The sequence below is a fragment of the Accipiter gentilis genome, chromosome 3 (genome assembly GCF_929443795.1).
Source record: "Accipiter gentilis chromosome 3, bAccGen1.1, whole genome shotgun sequence".
Taxonomy (NCBI): domain Eukaryota; kingdom Metazoa; phylum Chordata; class Aves; order Accipitriformes; family Accipitridae; genus Astur; species Astur gentilis.
Genome location: NC_064882.1, coordinates 35,398,593 through 35,418,261, shown reverse-complemented (window position 1 = coordinate 35,418,261; position 19,669 = coordinate 35,398,593). Strand labels below are relative to the sequence as shown.

Sequence of the window (19,669 nt, the reverse complement as noted above, 5' to 3'; positions counted from 1 at the left end):
CAAATGTTGTACATGTTTAATTCAAGTTTGTATTTTATGTTTATTTGCACAATACAAATCATTAAACAAACATTTTATTTCAGTTTCCACTGTAGACATTTAGGTACTATTTTCAGTTGCTTTGGCTTGACAGTTACTGGTACCATCCAAATACCAGACTTACTCTCTGGTGTTTGTCCTTCCCCCACCAGCATAGATTATACCTTAGTGTCACAGATGTAGCTATCATAACCAATCAGGACAAATAGCATATTTTGTACAGGTTATTTAATGCAAAATGGAAGCTTGAGGACTTTTTACAACCTTACTGGGGTGTGAATGGTGTGCCCTTTCAAAAAACATTAAGGTCACTATCTTCTGGACAAATAGTGGAACAATGAGTTCTGTACACAGATATCACCACCAGGTACTGACTCTAAGATCACTTTTTTCTAAAAAACACCAAATAAATACAAGCAATATATGCAACCTAAGCTATTGTCAGCTACCTATTCTAAATCATACCTGTGAAAATACAAATGGGCACATTGTGAATATTTAAAGTGCTTTTAACATTGAGCAAGTGAATGCATCTAGTGTCGTACCACAGGCAAATATATATCCATTTTGGACAAAATAGTCTCCATGCAATTTAGTCAGCAGCAATCTCCTGCATTCATTTGTAACATTAAACTACTATATATTACTTCAGTCATACGGGGTTTAAAGTCAGGATAGAGCGTGTACACTTACAAAACTCAACCAATGCTCTACATTAGCATACATTTTCAGCATTGCTACAGCAAGGTGGTTTGTTGATTTTTTATTTATTTATTTATTTATTTATTAACCTTTTAAGAAGCCAAACCTTTGGTAGTGTAAATGCAGCGTACACTGAAGATACCACTGAACCAATATGAGAGCTCATTATGCTGCTGACAGGAATGGGAAGAAGAAAAAATCAAAAGCGAATTTAATGGCTTTATGCACTGTGCTCCTCCAGTCATGCTCTATTTTCACATGCTTACCTGCAGGTAAGAGTTTAGACATGCAATTCAAGCAAGTGATTGCTTTCAGTTCAAAGACAGGCCATTTACTGCCAAGACGACCCTCCAGAATTGTGCTGAATTCAATTATACTTCCTTGCCTCAAGTTCAACAACACTTTTTTAAACTCATTGCTTGCCTTCAGCACAATATCTTTGGTTATATCATCCTCCTCCATAGACTTGGTTCCATTTTTGCTACTGAAAGGCATGCCCACCGTTATTTCAAATTTGTACCGATCAAACATTTTCATGTGGCAGTTATGCTTTGTCAAATACTTGAGACGACACAATTCTTCTTCCTCCAGTGTAACATTTTTGGGGTCACAAAGAGGGTAGGTTTCACCATACAAGCATCTCATCCAATCGCCAATAAAAAGTGGAAGCATATTTATTGCAGATTCTGCACTGTTGTCGATTTCTGTCACGCGTACATATTTGAACCGCCCAGTCCATGTCACCCTGTGTCCTTCCAGGTGACTACATAAAATCTGAGTACGAGCCATGTTAGTCTCCTTCCATGACCGGGGTCCACAGAGAAAAGCATACTGATTCCATGTCAAGGTAGAGTTGTAAACTTTCATTCCCTCCGATCGATACACATAGAACCAACAGAACAACACTACAGCTGTAATCCACACCAGAATGAGTTTCACAATTGAGCTTCGTGTGAGGGATTTAACCATTTCAACTACAGAGAAGTTAACTTTCGTCCACCATCGGAAGAGCAAAGGAACAGTACACAAAACCAGAGTCACTACAATTTTCATGAGCTCCAGAGACACAAACCACTTAATGAAATGAATAAGACACATCAGCGCAATGCCTACACCTAGCACTGGGAGTGCAAAGAGAAACAAAAAATAACCGACTGATGCACGAACAAGCCCAATGCCAGAGGACTCTCGCAGAATGACCACAGAGAGTTCACACCACATAAAGCAGACCAGATATGGGACCAGGTAGCAGTAGGTGCCTTTAAAATTCCGTAGCTGTGCCATTCTAAAGAAAAGATAGAACAAGTACAAAAACAGAAGGCATGGGATGCTTACATTTATCACAAAGAAATGGCCTACAGGAACAGTAAAGAAGGTTTTACCTAAGAATTTCAAGTAGCCAAAATTCCCAGGTAATACCTGCAACAGGGATAAGCAACCTGCTGCTATCTCAGTCATTAATGCTCTTCGTGTGTAAGGTTCTGCACACGTGCTTAAACTCATGTAACTTGTCACTGTGAAGAAAACTGAGATGGTAGCTAACTCTGAGCATGGTATACAGTCTTTGCTTGCTATAGGGAAGGAAAAAATGACAAAGAATACCGACATTAAAAAATAAATGTATGGCTCTAAGTGATTCCATCCAAAGTTCACCTCAGCTTGCTCAACATCTAGGTTTGGTTCAAAACGAAGCAGTAAGTCAGTCAAAGCGCGGAAGTTTTCCCAAGCCTTACTGTCCTGAAAAACTTTCAGTGTGCAAATCACCATAGAAATGAAGGACAAATAGAATATGACTAATGGAATAATGAAGGCAAAAAAATCAATTGTCAGATTACTTATGATGAAGAAAAAGATGAGAGCATTGATATGGTGTGTTGGAACAATGGTAGACAGCCAATGCATTCCTGCCTTTGATGCAATGTCTATAAGGTATTCTTTAATTTCCATAATGGCATGAAGCGGATATTTTACAACCTGGAAAGAGAGAAAGAAGCATTTTATTTATGAGCGGTTTTGTATCTTTACATCACAGATATTCTTAGCTGAAGCAGTAGCAGTCAGTTGTCTAACCTCAGCTGACATGAAAAGATTTATATTTCAGACAAATGTTGCCACTAAAATGAGATTACTTTGTCTGAGATTAGCAGCTCTATTTTGATTAATTCAGTCAGATGAAGCTCAGAGGCGATTTTGATTTCAGGAAAGATATATTTCATTACCTTTGACACATATAATTAAATGGCTTCCTAGTCAAATATTCTGCTCTGCTAACTTCATACCGAAGATAAACTACATGGCTGCAGTCCTGTACTATCTTAAGTCATTACTTAAGCTGTGAGTACTGGAGCTTTAAAGCACTTAACTCTGCCACTGTTCTGCCAGGATTATGCTATACATTCTGATATGCATATACACTACAGGAAGTAGCGCATATGATTCATATGCGCTTACAGGAATTCTTTACAGCTGTGGTTTATCTTTAAAACAATTCTTCCCAAGCACCTAGGGATGCAGCTGTCAAAATCTGGTTTGTAAGCAGCAGAAATACCTTTCCCTAAACATGCAGTAATTATAGTTATTCTTTTAACTCCACAACAGCAACTGTACAGGATCTGAAAATTCTGCCTATCTTATGTCCCACACAGTCAACAGACAATAGAGGAACTGCTGCATCAAATCCTCTTCCTATGGCCAACCACACACTTTACATAGCATCAATAAAAAGGGATGGGGTTTTTCAAACAAATATTCAAATATTAGCATCTGCACATTAGATACTGCAAACAATCCTCCTTCCCCCATAAAGCCAGTTTTTCTGTTTTTCCCAGAACTTACGCTTTTATATTAATTACTTCAAGGGAAAGGCCAAGAATGCTTTAGTGAAGATCTATGCATTTTGATGAGCTGGGGCAACAAACACAATGACTTGGGTATAAGCCTATTTATTAGTGAAGGTATCCCTGTTCTTCTTTCTAAATGCATTTCTTCCAGAATGTTAGTTTTTCAAAAGACTAGGAAAAGACAACCCCCTCCCTTTTTTTTTTTTTCTCCTCACCCCTACCATATGATAATGGACAACAAAATGACAACAATTATAAGAAAAATTCTCATGTCAGCAGCTGGAAAGCCCCTACCTTTCTTGAAATTTATACCAGTGTTGACTTAATTTTCCCTTCTTTCACTACCTAGGGAAGTATCAGTATAGAAAACCATTGACAGCAACTAACACTGTTCTTGAATTCCTTTGTAATAGAACCTTTTCACACCTCAAGGCTATGGATAATTTTTCCCACCTGCTTGCTCCTGTTAAAATAAGAAAGATATGAAGCATATAATAACATCTATAATAAAAATATGGCAGTTAGGATAGGGACATTTAAATCCTCACTGAGATGTAATGAAGGTGGATTGCCCTCTTCCAGAGAAAACCATTATCCCTTTCTCTTAAATATATGACTCATATATATGAAACTGTAAACATGTATATGAAGTCAAGTCCAAAAAAAATTATAGCATCAATTCTTGTACTGATCTATATAGGCTAAACGTGAGCTTTGAGAGTCAAGTGCAAGCGTCACCTCTGCCTTGTCTGAAATGCCTAAGTTAAAAGCCCTTCAACATAACCTGTTCAGTATTGCCTTTTTACCTTCAGTCGCAGGGGTAACTCTTCAGGAGTCTTCCCTGCCAATTCATCATCTTCCTCTTCCTGCATAATCAGGTTAGATGGGATGATTCCCTTCGCGTACTTCTTGGTAATTTCAACAAAGTCATCCAAAGCAATAAATTTTTTGGCTAAAAGATACAATGAAGGCTTTGAGTAAATAGTATCACTACAACACTATACTGATTATGAGTTGGAATATTAATTTTTTTTCCCTGGTATTAAAGAAGATCTACTCCGGGCTTCAAAAACTGAACTACCAATAACACTGGCTTACTTTGTAACTTGTTCTGAGATCTGTGCTGAAAACAAGCTGCTTGTGCCAGCAATATATGACTACTCTAAAACTTGTCAGACCAGCAGGTTAAATTTATTATACGGGTAAGTAGGGGAACAGAGTGAGTGAATGTAGCTTATCTGCAAGTATTCCAAGCAAAAAAAGATGACTGGATTAGGTCACACAGTTTTGAATCATATTCTATTATATCTTTGGTAACTGCTTGAGAGAAATCTTTAAACAGCCACATTGAAAAGAAAGAATTGCATAGGAACAGTAATGATTTATCTGTTCATTATCAACTGAAAAACTAACCTCCAATTTGGCTTTTAGCAGTCACTTTTCTGAGTTTGGAAGTTACAGACATGTAATTATGGGAAACACCCAATTATTCATATCTACAAGACTAAATATAGATTATGTATAGTGTATTAATTTAAAAGCTACATGGCTATACAAAGGGCCTCCCCCAAACTATAATCAACTATGATCTAAAACAAAGAGCCAGCAACAAAATATACTTTGCTCAGTTGTACACAGAGACAAAATTTATCCCTCTGCCCTGGAAGATCTTTATCTGCTCCTCTGAGTAGAAAGGAGGCAAGAGGTTACTTCTGAAAACTCTAGGGATGCTGTAAGACAGAAGATGATTTATACACTTCAACTCTTTTCATAGCTAGCTGCTTACATTAGCAAGGATTAGCTAGTTTCTATGGTAGACAAGCTTGATGTTGTTTGTAAAGGGGATAATTAACAGCAACTTTTTTCCATACACTAAAGCAAATGACATTGCTGTAGATATGAAAGACTGTTGAATGACAAAAATCTGTAACATGCCTCCTACACAGTAAGTTTAGCTAGTCAGCTGATACAAAGATATGAAAGCTTGCCTGCTTAATACTAGTGTAAGGTTTTAAAGAGACAGAAAACTGAACTGTTTCACTAAATTTAAAATCAGAGGATTACTGGGTTTGAGCCTATTAATTTTTTTAATTTCACAAAAATGCTACATTTATAGAAGTTTTTTATATATTTAAGTATTTAATATTGAAAACACTGTAGATACAGAACAAAATAAAGTATTTGTGTGAAGATACCTGCTACAGGAAGAGGGGTGTTAAAAGAATTAAATAGAAAAACAGCAGCTTACAATTCGACTTTTGCTTTGATCTCACAACTTGCATACTGCCTTTTGCTTGGACTTTCTTCTCCTCCCCTCCCCCATTGCATGAACCCGTATGTCCCACAAAATACCATCTGGCATGCCTCCCAAGAAACAAGAAAGGATTTATTTTTGCTAACTATTCTTATCATTCACAGACTGTAAGATGACATTGCTTGCACAAAGAAATCAGTGAGACTCCTTAGCTGTCTTTGGCAGGGGTTCAAATCAAGCCTAATACCAAACATGTCATCTAAATTTCTTGTCTTACTGGGACAAAATATACCATAGTAAGATAGTCTTTTTGGCGTGGGATCAGCAAGCAGACATGCTTAGAACCTTATGAAAATTCCTTAACAGCACTTTTACAGGACCATGGGACATCCTCAGAGGGAAGGATTTATTAACTTAGTATGTATAGATGGCCTATCAAATGTAACAACATGTATACTCTCAGGCACGCAACAACTGTCCATTGACAGCGTCAGGTCTAATTTTCTGTTCATACCTCCACTAAGGATAGCCCAGATCAGAGATCTGCAAACACAGATCTGGCTTAAAAATGATCTTCCAAGTATTGGCAATGTATTACAACTGAAGAAAGAATCTTCTGCTGGCAAGATAAATGAAGAAACTCAGTGGATTAGAGAAGTAAATGCTGGAGAGTAACAGCTGTCTTGTTCATCCATGAAGAGACAGAAACTCTCTAGAGAAGAGGTAACAGCTTAACTCCTACTTTAAGCGTTTGATGAAAACTTTTCGTTTTTAAATGTTGTTAGTATTTTGTTACCTAGGTGTCTCTTAAATTGATATAAAGAGCCTGTGTTGTAGATTCTACTTTATTATTCATAGATTTTTTTGTCTTCAATTTGGTTATGACAAATTCTCCTGCCTCCCCCATCCACCGTAGAAAAAGAAAAATACGCACATCAATTTCTTCCTACGCTTACATGTAGGTTCATTTACTCTCCTGTTATTTTATCTGCCATTTAAGCCTTTAAAAAAAAAAAATAAAATTGCCAGTTCCTTTTCTGACACTCTTTGAATTACTGAAGAATCCAGAACAAAATCACTTGCTTTGCACTCACGCTCTAGCAGCACGTGCCAGTTCACCTCAGGGATGGAAAGAATGCTAGTGCCGTTCGGTAAGCACCAATAATACAACATAGCTCAAATGAACCCAGATACATCTGCATTATAATACCATGACAGGACAATGAAACACAACAGCCTTATCCTTCAAGGGCTACTTCCAGCTTTCCAGAAGTGTCAAACGAGTCACAAGAACAGCTGACCTACTCTCACAGAAGTTTTGATAGGCCCGGAAGCTCAGTCTCCAAAATACTGTTTCTCCTGTCACCTACTCCCCTACTCCTATGCACAGGCACATGTCCCTCCTCCTCTTCTACTTCTGTGAAAGTTAACGTAAAACTGAAATACTCCACTCTTCTTAGGAATGTTCTTTTCAGAAGTCACCCACGTAATGAACACAATCCTTGCAGGTAAAGGCCAAACTGACCTAATGAAATGTAAATCTAATCTTTCAAGGAATTTAAATCTGCAACCCCCAGATTTGGCTCACTAATCCACATAGGACACTTTAGTTAAACGTATTCTCAACTATAGATATATTAGTAAGTAATATGCTTTGTTACATTTAAAAGCGCTCTTCAAGAACTGATCTAGATTGCACGTGAACTATTTCATACGACCTACTGCATTTCAAGAAAGTGAGATTTTCCTGACATTGATTAAGTGAACCTTATGTTAGATAATGTTCTTGAAAAACTACACATGCTGCATTGTTTAATTTTCTCAATTTTACAATTTGACTTTGCTCCTGAAGGCCCAGCAGCATATCAGCATTTCTTAGGTATGCAAGGCTAGGGAGAACTTTATTTCAATTCCAACCCCCTACCCCACCATACCTTAGAAAACTTACAGATTTGGGTCTACAAATCTGACCATGTGTGTGTTGAGTGGTTTAATTCTCCCCACTACATGAACTAAGCTGCTCCTCAGTTATGAAAGAAATATCTTGGTGCATCTTTCCTATATAAATTCTTGAACCAATATGAAAAGACAAACATTAATTATAAGGGGATGGCAAACAGAAGCAAGGCAAATAGAATGAGGGATCTATCTGCATTAAATGGTTGTGTAATTAATTCCCTTATTATAATCAGAAAGCTTCCTACAGTTTAGAACTAAAAAAAAAAATTATTGAAAGTGCAAAAATTTTTTTTGCTGAATAGACTTATAAGCGCTGAAAGGGCAAGAATATAAAAATAACAAAATGGCATGCAAACTCCTCTTCCTATACTAATCACTGACAAGTTGACTGTAATGGTGATGTCTTCTGTGAGTTCACATGCAGATCAGTTATTTACCTTGCACATATAATAAATAAACACTAGCAGTTTATAGCAATCCAAGCTTGCTACACATTCTTACTCTGGCAGCACAGAATTGCTTAGCAAGCCAAAATAGAAACCAAAACCACAGGCAAAGACTGAAAGCAGCAGCATGCACTCACATTCACTGCTCACTAATCGCTCCAGCATTCTCCTCTGCTTCTGCACCGACTTTGGGACTGGGCCAGGTAGCTTCTCACCATCTGGTTCAACAACAGAAGTTTATGGAAAGTCAAAGCAGTCAATTAAAGTGATCAAACAATAACTGGAATGTTCTTCAAGCTGCAATATCTGGAGAACAGTATTTCCTCAAAGTCAGGGCAAGACAAACATACATATAAACAGGTAAGAAGTAGCTATATAGCTTTCTATACTCCTATTACTCTATTGGAATAGGGAACAGCATTAACACAGCTGTAATGGCAGAGTGAGCCAGGTGTCTTGAAGACTGGGTTTGTAAACTGAAATATCTAGTAAGATATCATTAGGATGACTGTTAAGGTGGGGCTGGGGGGGAAGGTGGGCAGGTAGGGGAGAAAAATCAAACACAGCAAAGCCATAAAAGATTTATTTGCCAAGGACAGCGAGTGTTGAATGAAGATACTGTTAATATTTGGTCACTTATGAGTCCTTAACTGAATCGTAACCTACAGGAAGAGTTGGTGGGCCTTTATGAACTAACTTTATTGGTCCAGAGAGAACAGGTATTGAAAAAGAGTTAGGGTCGTTAACACTGTTACATTTTCTTAAGTAGATCATACATTTACTGTTGTCATGCCTGATTGTTTGTAAAGCCCTTTAGGTTTCTAGCTGTATTCTGCCTGTAAGTCTGTATTTTATCAATACCATAAATTAGTTCATAAACAAACCTTCATTGTCAACTTGCCCAACATTTTCCAGTAGTTCAGAAACTGCTAATTGCTTCTTCTTTTTTGGGTTTAATTTCCAATACATGACTAAGGCAGCTTTCCTCACAGCTCTCTCCAAGTCAGTCTCAGATGATAACTTTTTCACTTCTTGCTCATTCTCAGAAGTGATGCCTCAAAAAAAGAAAAATACATTACATACTATTATCCCGCACCCATGCAGAAATGAAAGATTTCCCCACAATTTATTTTCCTCAGTTTAGTCTGAAACTTCTCAAGTCTCATTCACATTTTGACCACCTAAGTAAATTACTGAAATGCCCTTCTGTGCCCATTGCTTATCAAAATCTAAATCACATTACTTAAGTTTAAACTGTACTTCAGAGACTGGGCAAGACACACATTACCCTTATGTCTTGCTTCAATTTTTGAAGTATAGCAGTTCAGGCAAAAGGTGGCGCGCATAAGTATGGGTGACATGTAAAAGGCAGCAAGAATTTAATCCAAGTTGTTTGGGTTTATTTCTTGTAAGCAAGAGTTCAGGTAGTTGGCAGATGAGAGGAGACCATTCCAAGCATGGGGCGTAGCATGAAGGAAGACATGAATCTCAAAGTGGGAGAAGACAGTGAAAAGTTAGGAGAGAGGCTGGAGAGGGGCAAAAGAATGAAACAACAGCAGACATGTAGGTAGTGTGTGGTTATATACGACCTTCACAGTCACAGAAAAGAAGCTTCAATGAAAGGTGGGGAGGGGAAGAACAAGCATGAATTCCATGGACGAATTCAAGCAACTAATTAATATAAATGCTTTTATGAGCAGTATCAGTAATTAATGCTTTTTAAATTACCTATTTGAACAGGCTGTCAGCAACTACTCACATAATTTTGCCATGGACATTCCCATCGTATTTTAACCCCTCTCTTCAGCATTAAAATGAATATAGTATTATTTCAGATAAAGTGGGAAGTGCAAGCAAAAAGTCTCAGAGAACCCATACCTCTTCTGTCTGCCAGGCATCTACGCAATAGTTTGACAGCTTCTCTTCGACCTTGCTTAGCAGCAAGGATGAACCAGTCAACCGCACTACAATTGTTAAGTTCTTCATCCTCCTCTTCTGCTAATCTTAAGAAGTGTTTCCCCACCTAGAATAAGTAGGGAACAGAATTCCTTCAGTTACTGAAATATACTCTACTCTGTCTCTTTCCTCCCACCCCCTGGAACCCAGCTAGAATAAATTCTCTTTGAACAAAAGGTCAAAACATTTGCTCCTAGCACTAAAGAACATAGCTGTAAGTCGATCTTCTGCAGGGCAAGATCAGTTTCCAGAACTGGAACCAAGAAGGAATCCCAACACATTTTGCCAGGTCAATGAATTAGTTGCTGTGGATCATTGAGCACCTAGCAGGATCAGGTAAAGCTCCTAGTGTTAAAAGCTTTCTTGAATTCTGAAAGTTTTCTTGAATCCTTTTACTCCTATAAGAATGGTCAGACAACACCGCTACCCTCATTTTAGAAACACAAAAATTAAATGTAATAACCTGGTGCCAGTGACATTCAGAAATTCAGATGAAATTATTGACAAAGGGCCTTGACAAGGAAGGAGGCTTCAGCAGTGAAATCCCTGACTCATAGCAGTTGAGCCACTGAAGGTGAAAGCAAACTCACAATTAATTACTGAATGGAATGAAACTAATACTGCTTAAGCATCAAGCAAATTCAGTGAAAGCCTGTAAAATTCCTCCTTATTCAGGATTACAGAAATTATCAAGCAGTTCCCTATATTACTGTTTTACAGATTAAAAAAAAAAAAAAAAAAAAAATCACCTTTTTTCTTCCTTCTATAAAACTGAAATATATAATAATATACTAGTAAATATATTTAGGCAATACCATGAAACACTTCTGCTTATCATACCACAAAGCAACAAATATGAAATGGCAGAAATTAGCCAAAACTACTGGAGATTTTATCTGCATGCCTAGAGAATCTGGGAAATGCTTCTGCTTGGCTCACTGCACTCCCTCTCTCCCTGCTGTTACATCAGTTGCGTTCTGGGAGTAATTAATGCAATACCTTAAGAGTATAGCTCCACAAGTCCATAGTATTATCCGCTGAAAAAAAACCTGTCTGACAGTTTCTCCAAAACTTTGCCTTTGGTATTACCACTAAAAGGTGACTAAAGAAATACCTCTGAAATATTAATAATTCACATTATTCCCATGTAGATTAAACACACTGATATAATAAAAGATCTTTTTCTTCCAGTAAAGGTTAGGTCTCCAGCCTTTCAACAGTTGGAACTGAATGTTCCAACAACTTCTACATAGATAGTTATTGGGTAGAAATCCTAGTGATTAAACCCATAGCACATACAGTGAAGTGATCCAAAACCATACAGAAATAAGAAAAAAAATTGGACTAAGTAATCCAAAAGACGGAACTAAACATTGATTACAAAGTCATGCCAAAGTTTAACAGAAAGTGCACAGATATAGAGTATTTGAGACAAAAACAAAAAAAAAAAAAAAAAAGAAAAATTTCAGCAATTGCCTGGTAATTTATCACCCAACTGCAGATGTACCTTCAGCTATTTCTTTCAGAAAACAATTGCTTGAACAAGTCACATGGTAAATAACATCCTCTGACAAGAACAGCTGTTTCTTGAACATGTTTGTATTTATAGCCATTGAGATTTTGAGCAAAGCTTCAAGAAGAGTAGCACTTAATGATGAAGCTCTTTTAAGTTTATAAGGATCTCTTGGACATAGAAACTCATATTGCAAAAGTCTAGCATATCTTGGAATTAGTCACATTGCACAAGGCTACTGTACAAGCAAAACGATAGCGCAACACCTGTTTTATGATAAAGTGGGTTTTGGCTTGCCTGTGGGTTTATTTTTTTTTTTTTTATTGTTTGGCATTTGTTTGTCTGTTTTGTTGTTTGGGTTTTTTTGGGGGAGATGTTTTGGGTTTTTTTGGGGGGTGGATTTTTTTTATTTTTTATTTTTTAGGTTTAACATTAAGATTTAAACATCTACCTCCTCCAAAAAAACCCACAGAGCCCACCCCCAAAAACTGAGCAATGAGAAAATATTTTCTCTTTATTTTGATTATAAAATTACAAGCTTTTGTGTATGTTAAAAGTTTTGGTAGCAAAAAAAATAAAACCAAACCACCTCCAAGTCCCATAACAACCAGGTTTTCCACAAAATACTACTGGAAGGTCTACCAGCTTTCTCTGAATAAGCCCTGTGTAACAGGCACCTTTCACTGTCATAGCAAAGCTCCTACCTAAAGATGGCTGCAAAGTTCTGGCCTGCAGCAATCACAGGAGGCAGAACTGATGGGAAAAGGTGTTAACCTCAGATTTGTCATTTAAGCAGTCAGGGGTTACGTCTTTCCCACAAACTAAACCTGTGAAACGAAGTCATAGTTGGTATGCTTAACACCAGTCTTCATAGTGTACTTCTCCAAAGGTTGCTCTCACCTGTAGGCTTTGCTAACCAAGGCAGTTATCTCAAGCAGCGCCCTTGCAGAGATCCTCTGGTTAAAGACAGAGTTGCCTTTTCTCCATTACAGAATTCCAGCTGTGGGTGTCTCATTTACATAATTGCTGTACAGTTATTTCTCAATAAAGAAACTACATAAAGATACGGTAATGCAGGTTGACAGCCACTCAGAGTGCATTTATTTCCATAGTCATTGCAGGGTTATTTTTGAATAAACTCATAGTAATAACAACAAGCAAGTGAACCGAGTGATTTCTTGTGTTTGACTTCATAATTATTAGCAAACAGCACAACAGTGCCATCTCAGCTTCTCATTTGTACTCCTACAAATGTAAAAAATAAACCCAGATTTTTCTAACTGATTCTAAAGGGGTGTATTCAACAATAGAGAAGAAATATATCTTTTTAGGGTTTTAAAAACTAGAAGTTAATTCTCTCTCCACAAGACAGAAGAAATTTGATTGCATAGAAAAGAAATTACTGTATTTGGGGCTCCTTTTCAGGCAGTCAATTCATCCTGAACGCATACTGAAGCAAAATTGTATGCTGGATCTCTTTACAAGAATCCTATTATTGTGTGGGAATAGAAAGTGTACACAGTTAAAGAGCTAAAGGAAGGGAGTGAAGGTGGAATGAACAGAGAAGGTTAAAAAATTATTATTTATATACATACATATGCACACATCATAGGCTTAGATTACATAAGGTATTTCTTACTCAACTGGAAGTTATATCCTGAAAGAATATTTATGGGCTTTGCTTTCTTTTGTGTGGAGGAGTAGAGCCAAAACGTGGATTTTACAGCAGCAATTCCTCTCAAAGCTGAGGCTTCATCCACCACAAAGCCATCAGCTGCTCCAAAGGTGAGGAATTTGTTACTGTCTCGGGTTACAACTCCAAGGACAGCCTGCCCCTCAAACAAGTTGAGATGGAGTGGGGAGTGAGCCTGACATTGCCATATTTTTTTAACCAGCTTTAAAAGGATTTCTTTCCCATCCCCACCTTTTATTTTTATTTGCAAAAAGAGTGGTGATCCTTGGGGAAAAACCCAAACCGCCAATGAGCACGTAGGAGACCATAACCACTCCCTTCTGCTATCAAAACTGAAGCTGGAAAAGAATGCTCAAGTTAAACACTAGCCAAGTTAAACACAAATTAAACCCCTTCTAAACAATTTTAAGCTGTTTATACTAGACCAATACACCAGCCAACGGAATGCAGCGGAAAACTGGTATAATTTTTCTAAAACCTAAGGGACACCTAAAGTGCTACCACATACAGGGACAGGACTGCCATTATTAATTCAATTTTATCTGCCATTACACAACTAAACATAGCTAATTTCAATAAACAAGGAGGGGTTTCTTTTCTAAAATGTGCCAATTCAACAGAGGAATGGTATAAGAGCAAAACATCAACCAATCTCTGCTCCTGCTAAAGCACCTCAATGGCAGTTTCTTCCACAGAGTCCAACCTAAGAGTCCTGGTATCTTTGTACATAGTGCAGTGCTGAACCAACAGCATTTAATAGTCCCTATCTGCACACCTCCACAAGTAACCCTTTGGCACGTGTTTGTAGAAAAAAAAGCAAAAGTAGTTCTGTACCTTCTCCATGCTCTCAGCCTACCCTCCCTGTTTTCATATGCATCCTAAAGGCTTACTCAAGAGTTGGACCTGAAATCAGTAACACTCCCAAGTAAGCAGCATTTCTTAAGGCGGAGAAACCATCTGGCATCACCTTTCTTTGAACAGTTTAAGATCAAAACAGATGCAGTTCAACTAAAGAAGAGATTAATAGTTCTACAGCAGGCAGTGCTGGTTTTGGAATTAAGAGCAAACAAGAGTGGACAAAGAGTATATAAAATTACCTCTGTTTGTGCTTTTGGCTCTCCAGCTTTGGCCCTCTCAAGCAGCTCCTCAAAGAGCACTTCAGGTTCTTCCTTCATGCCCTCTATAAATTAATTTGATAAAGAAAACTGTTTACTAGCAATATTTGAAAGTATTTTATAAATCACTGCTATATGTGGTTGAAGAATTAAAGGATTGTATCTAAAAAATCCAACACAAGTATTTTGCAAGAACAGTGGAAATGAACTCATTACAACATTTACACTCCATCTCAGTGTTGTACTTCAGCGTAATTACCATTACTTGTTATTTGGTACCTGCCACAGGATGACACATACAATTTACAGTTTCTCATTTACTTCCACAGAATTCATTTCTCAATAGCAGAATATTCATTACGATAAATATAAGTACATGTGGAACACGCAGTATGGATCAGCTTTTGTATTATTACTATTCTTATTCTTGCTCGCACTTCAGTCTTTCCCCTGGCAGCCTCTTTATTTAGTAGTGCAGCCTTTTCAAGAGCTTTGAAAAATCAACCAGCCTTTAAAACGTGTCCAGTATATTTGAAAGCTCAGCTCCTCAGTCTCTGGAGCACACAGAAACTAACAATGACTGCACCTTATAAACCTCGCTATTTTGTGTCTAGCTCCACACTCGCACCTAATTTTTTCTCCTATCTACTGTACACATACAGACTTACACAATTTTTTTCTTCAAAAGCATCATATTGCTCCACCAGTCAACAATAAAGAAAAAAATCTTGAGAGCTTTAGCTGACATCCAGTGTTTGTAAACAACATTATGATGCATGCTACTTGATAAATGAAGAGTATGTTTAATGGTAAAGCTGACATATGTCAGAACTGCTACTTTTTTTGAGATGACTTCTCATAAATTAGTTTGGGAGAACTTTAAAGAGAAAAATCAATACAACTTGTATGCTTTAAGTTGGGTAAATGTAAGAAAGGACAACAGACCACTGATTCAGAATAACAGCTTTACCAGCCAACCTAAAATTGTAGTTAGAAAGGAAGATCCAAACTCAACAGTAAGCACCAAAGCTTGACCTGTACGTACTGCATTACCCTGCAAGGTCACAGAACGCCCTGTGAGGGCACAGACAGCGTGAAAAAGTATGGTTAGGAAGCAGAGTTTCCAAACATAGGAAACCAACTGAGAGAAGCTTTCTGGCATCCACTCACAGAACAGATTTCAGTCTCTACCTAATTTGGACAGCAATAACACAAGAAGCTGGTAAGCAGCCCCAGTAGCTGAGGTGCCATTCAGTATCAGAGCTTTTTCAAAAGGTGGGAGGAAGGAAGAAATAAACCCCATTCCAAATAATCTCCAGAAGAGCAGGGCTACTTACATTCTTTAACATCCCTGGTACTGGGACTATTTCCAAACAAGAACAGGCTACAAGCCAACGCTTTCACTAAAATGGATGTATTTTAACAAGAGCAAACCATGAAGTAAGTTTTCTCCTTCACCAGGCCATAGTTTTGTCTGCCAAGCTCCTCTTGGAAAAATAGTAATGCCAGATTATAACATGTCTGGCTAAACAGGGTGAATAATGAAAAATAATTTTCATTTAGTACTTGGTCTTTTCAGAAAGCTGCAAAAATATTATTGTAAAATAGGCAAACATGCCAGCAAAATTAACCACTTCATCTCCTTGCCCTGATATATAACCAACAGGATTGAACTCTAAACAAGTCAGAAGCCTGTTTGCCAGATGGAACCACTCACACCAGCAGACATCATTCAAGGGCGCTCTGCTAACAATAAACAAGAAGTTACAGGAAAGAGTATATTGTTTGAAAGAAACATAATATTCATCCATCTACCCCACCCAAATGAAAGAAGCTGGGCAAGGCACTACTTTTCTGCTTCTCCCTGTGCTTTCATATTCATTAACTTCTTTTACATCAAAATTTCAGCTGCAACTGTCTTGGCAATGCATTTTTTTTCTGTTCAGGTTTTCTACATGTTGAGAAGAGAACACGACAAACATTTTGGTGATATTCTGGATAAACCAATATAGGAGGCACCATTCAGAAGTTAGTGTTTGCTAATCAAGTGGAATTTACATACACACACACAAAAAGCAAACTATAGAAAGCCGTTTGCTAAACTGATACAAGCCCTCATAAGAAAGGCAGTTCTCTGGCAGTTATACAAGCAAAGTGGCTTCCTTTCTCTCCTGCTCCACTTGCCACATGGAAGAGCACAGCATGGCTCTGACCCCTTACACCTCTTCTTGCTTGGACGAATGTTTGTTAGATAAGAAAGCTTATTACAATAGAAAGCTGTAAAGCATTCCCATTTTATTTCTTCAACACCAGGATACAGTTAGTTTATTGTAATTGCACTGCAGATTAACATGTAAATAATGTTCTTTGTGAAGACAGTAAAAAACCCCAAACAAACAGAAAAATTATACATGTGCAGCCTTATGGTCCAACTACCACCTTCACTGAGAAAAGAAAATAAAACATGCTGGTACTGCAGCAAAATTGTTGAAATGTTTTCTTTAAGAGAGCTGACTGCTAGAGGAAAGAAACACTTTCTGCTGTTATTTTCAACCTGCTGCCCAATCCCTCCCGCCCAGTTATCACTTCTATGTACTTTCACATGTGACCTATAAATATAAGATAGTTAATTAAACTTATGTCTGTGGGTTGGTTCTGTAGTTGTAGGGCAAGGGTGGAACAGCAGGTTGCGGAGTGTTTTGGAGATCAAATTTAAAATAGCTTAGTATCATAGTGTTCCCATAACTAGCAATATTTTTCCTTTGCTTAAAGGATAAGCAAGAGGATAAGTAAAAAGATAAAGCATGAACAACTCAAGTTTCATGACTACCATATCAATTTACTTTCTCATAAAGTATTTAGGTCAGTTTCTGAAGGTAGAAGGTCCAAAACAGTCAAAATGCGTTTTGGAACAAGGATGGACAACACGCACTTTCCTTCAATTCAGCTCAACATTAGAACACATACTACACAGGAGTAAATGCACCCACCATAAAAATACCATGAAAAGTGGTGATCTATAACTTATCACCCTTGTTCTTAAGCATGTTTTTAGTCAGAAGATGTCTTGATGTGTATTCCTCCCACATAAGGAGTACTGCAATGCTGTCAGTAGAAGCTTTTATTTTCCATCTTTGCTAAAAACTCATGTCTTTTTAATGTCAAATTTTACTCTGTCTTGAATATAAAATTTTCCAGAAGAGAGGAACATTCATCTTACAATACTTCATGTATCTTTTATGACAATTAAAATAGACTTCACTAGCTGTTGTGTGTCAGGTGCATTTATATAAGCCAATGAAGTCTATCAGTTATTCAAGGTTCACAAGCACCACAGTCATTCAAATGAAAGCAGGCAAGCGAAAGCACAGAGTTTTAGGTGGCACGTGGCATTCCTATAGGAAACAAATTAAGACAGGACAGGGATGTGGAAGTGTGGTTAGTACTTAATATTTGGCTGCAGTTCCTACTCTGCCACCAAGACCTCGTGTAAACCTTAGTTCATCATCAGGCTGCTCTGTGGTTCAGTTCCCAATTTAGTTAATTTTACCTTCACAGAGGCAGGTCACTTAACAGAAATTATTCAGTGGATATTTGAACAATGACTTTATTAATAAAATTTTAATATTTTATTATTCTATGTGATTAAGTCTTAAATGAAATTATATGGTATCCTTTAACTTTCTCAGTTCCACTCAAAAAAAAAAAAAAGTAGAAAAAAAATTTGTGATCTGCAAAGGGTGAAGCAGATGTATTTCTGAGTCTGCTGTGTTTATGTTCTCATGCTACAGAAGCATTTAAACCTCTGAAGGGCTACAGAAATATCCACTTTTGATATTCAGGCTTTTCATTTAACAGGTTAAAACTGTCACTTAAAACCTATTTTATTAAAGCACTTACTAAAAAAGACTCCATACAATGAAATTGATAAAGACCTGCATGCACTTCACAGTCATACACAGCATTTAGAAGACTAAACTGAAACTGCATATTATTAACTGATAGACTTCAAAGGTGCGGTCAAAACATTACTAGAGTCATTTCTGTTTACTAGTAAAAAATACGTTTTACAACTCCAGGAAAAATACTCAGCATATATAAGTCTAAACACAGCTGTTTATATAGGTAGATTGTAAACAGGCTGATGAAAACTAAAGACTACTATTTACTTTTTGAAACTTTACACATTACTTGGCACCCTAACTACCTAAAGTGAGATTCCAGCTTCGCTGCTCTAGGCTTAAACAGAAGTTTAGCATTCATTTCAGCATAGGCAGGCATTTTTACTGTTTCTGTCAGGTTTTGACCAGAAATAGCAAATGTGGCAAAACCAAACATTTCAGTTTTTCAAAGAATACTACGCAATACTATGCTAGGATGTAATTATTGTACCTTACCTCTGAAATGTAGCAATTAAATTGACAAGAAGGCAGTTAATCCATAGTAGTGGATTAGTCCAAGTGAGATTGCAAGATTATCAGTGCTTAAAATTTTTAAGTCACAAAAGGGAGATGCCATCATTGATGAAATATACACATTAAGACTCATCTTTGGACTACATCAAAGATTAAAACACAACAAACTCTTCAACATTCCTAGAAAGTTTTGAAGAATGGACTTAAACAATCTCGATAAGAAATCTTTACAATGCAAAAGATTTAATAGACAACCAGAGTACACTGTGGTTGTCGTAAGATTTTCTTCCCAGTATTCTAGCACAAATCAATGATGGATGCAAAAGATTCCCAATCTTTCTAATAGCATTAACATATACAACTAAAACACATTATGTGTGCATCATTGTAGTTAGGTTGACTTGTTGCAGAGTGTCTGATGACATATTTAGCAAAATGTTTTATACACACTTTAGACAAACATTGTTTCAAAAAAATAGCATTTTAAATGACACTGTGTATGACACTTCCATTCATGAATTGTAAAACACAAAGACACATAAATAATAATACTTTCATGTAAGGAAAGATTTTTAGTTGTATATATACATACAGAGTGGACCATACACACACCCCATCACATAAAACAACCTCAATTTTCTAAGTGCTCTTCTAACCACTAGGAATCATTGCCTTCCTTCAAAAAAAAACCACCAAACAACAAAACCAAAAAACCCCCAACAACAAAAAAAAACTAT

General features: G+C 37.1%; 1 protein-coding gene across 3 annotated transcripts in view; it reads right to left on the bottom strand.

Annotated features, from left to right (window-relative positions):
• Positions 1–817: 817 nt before the first annotated feature.
• Positions 818–19,669, bottom strand: part of WFS1 (wolframin ER transmembrane glycoprotein) — a 35,611-nt gene continuing 16,759 nt past the window's right edge. For all 3 annotated transcript variants that reach the window (XM_049797892.1, XM_049797891.1, XM_049797890.1), the window contains 6 exons: positions 14,500–14,582; positions 10,119–10,263; positions 9,125–9,295; positions 8,378–8,458; positions 4,388–4,533; positions 818–2,715 (listed from right to left, as the gene is read on the bottom strand). In XM_049797892.1, the coding sequence (XP_049653849.1) occupies positions 907–2,715; positions 4,388–4,533; positions 8,378–8,458; positions 9,125–9,295; positions 10,119–10,263; positions 14,500–14,582 (2,435 nt within the window). In that variant the 3' untranslated portion in view covers positions 818–906. The remainder of the gene's footprint in view (positions 2,716–4,387; positions 4,534–8,377; positions 8,459–9,124; positions 9,296–10,118; positions 10,264–14,499; positions 14,583–19,669) is intronic.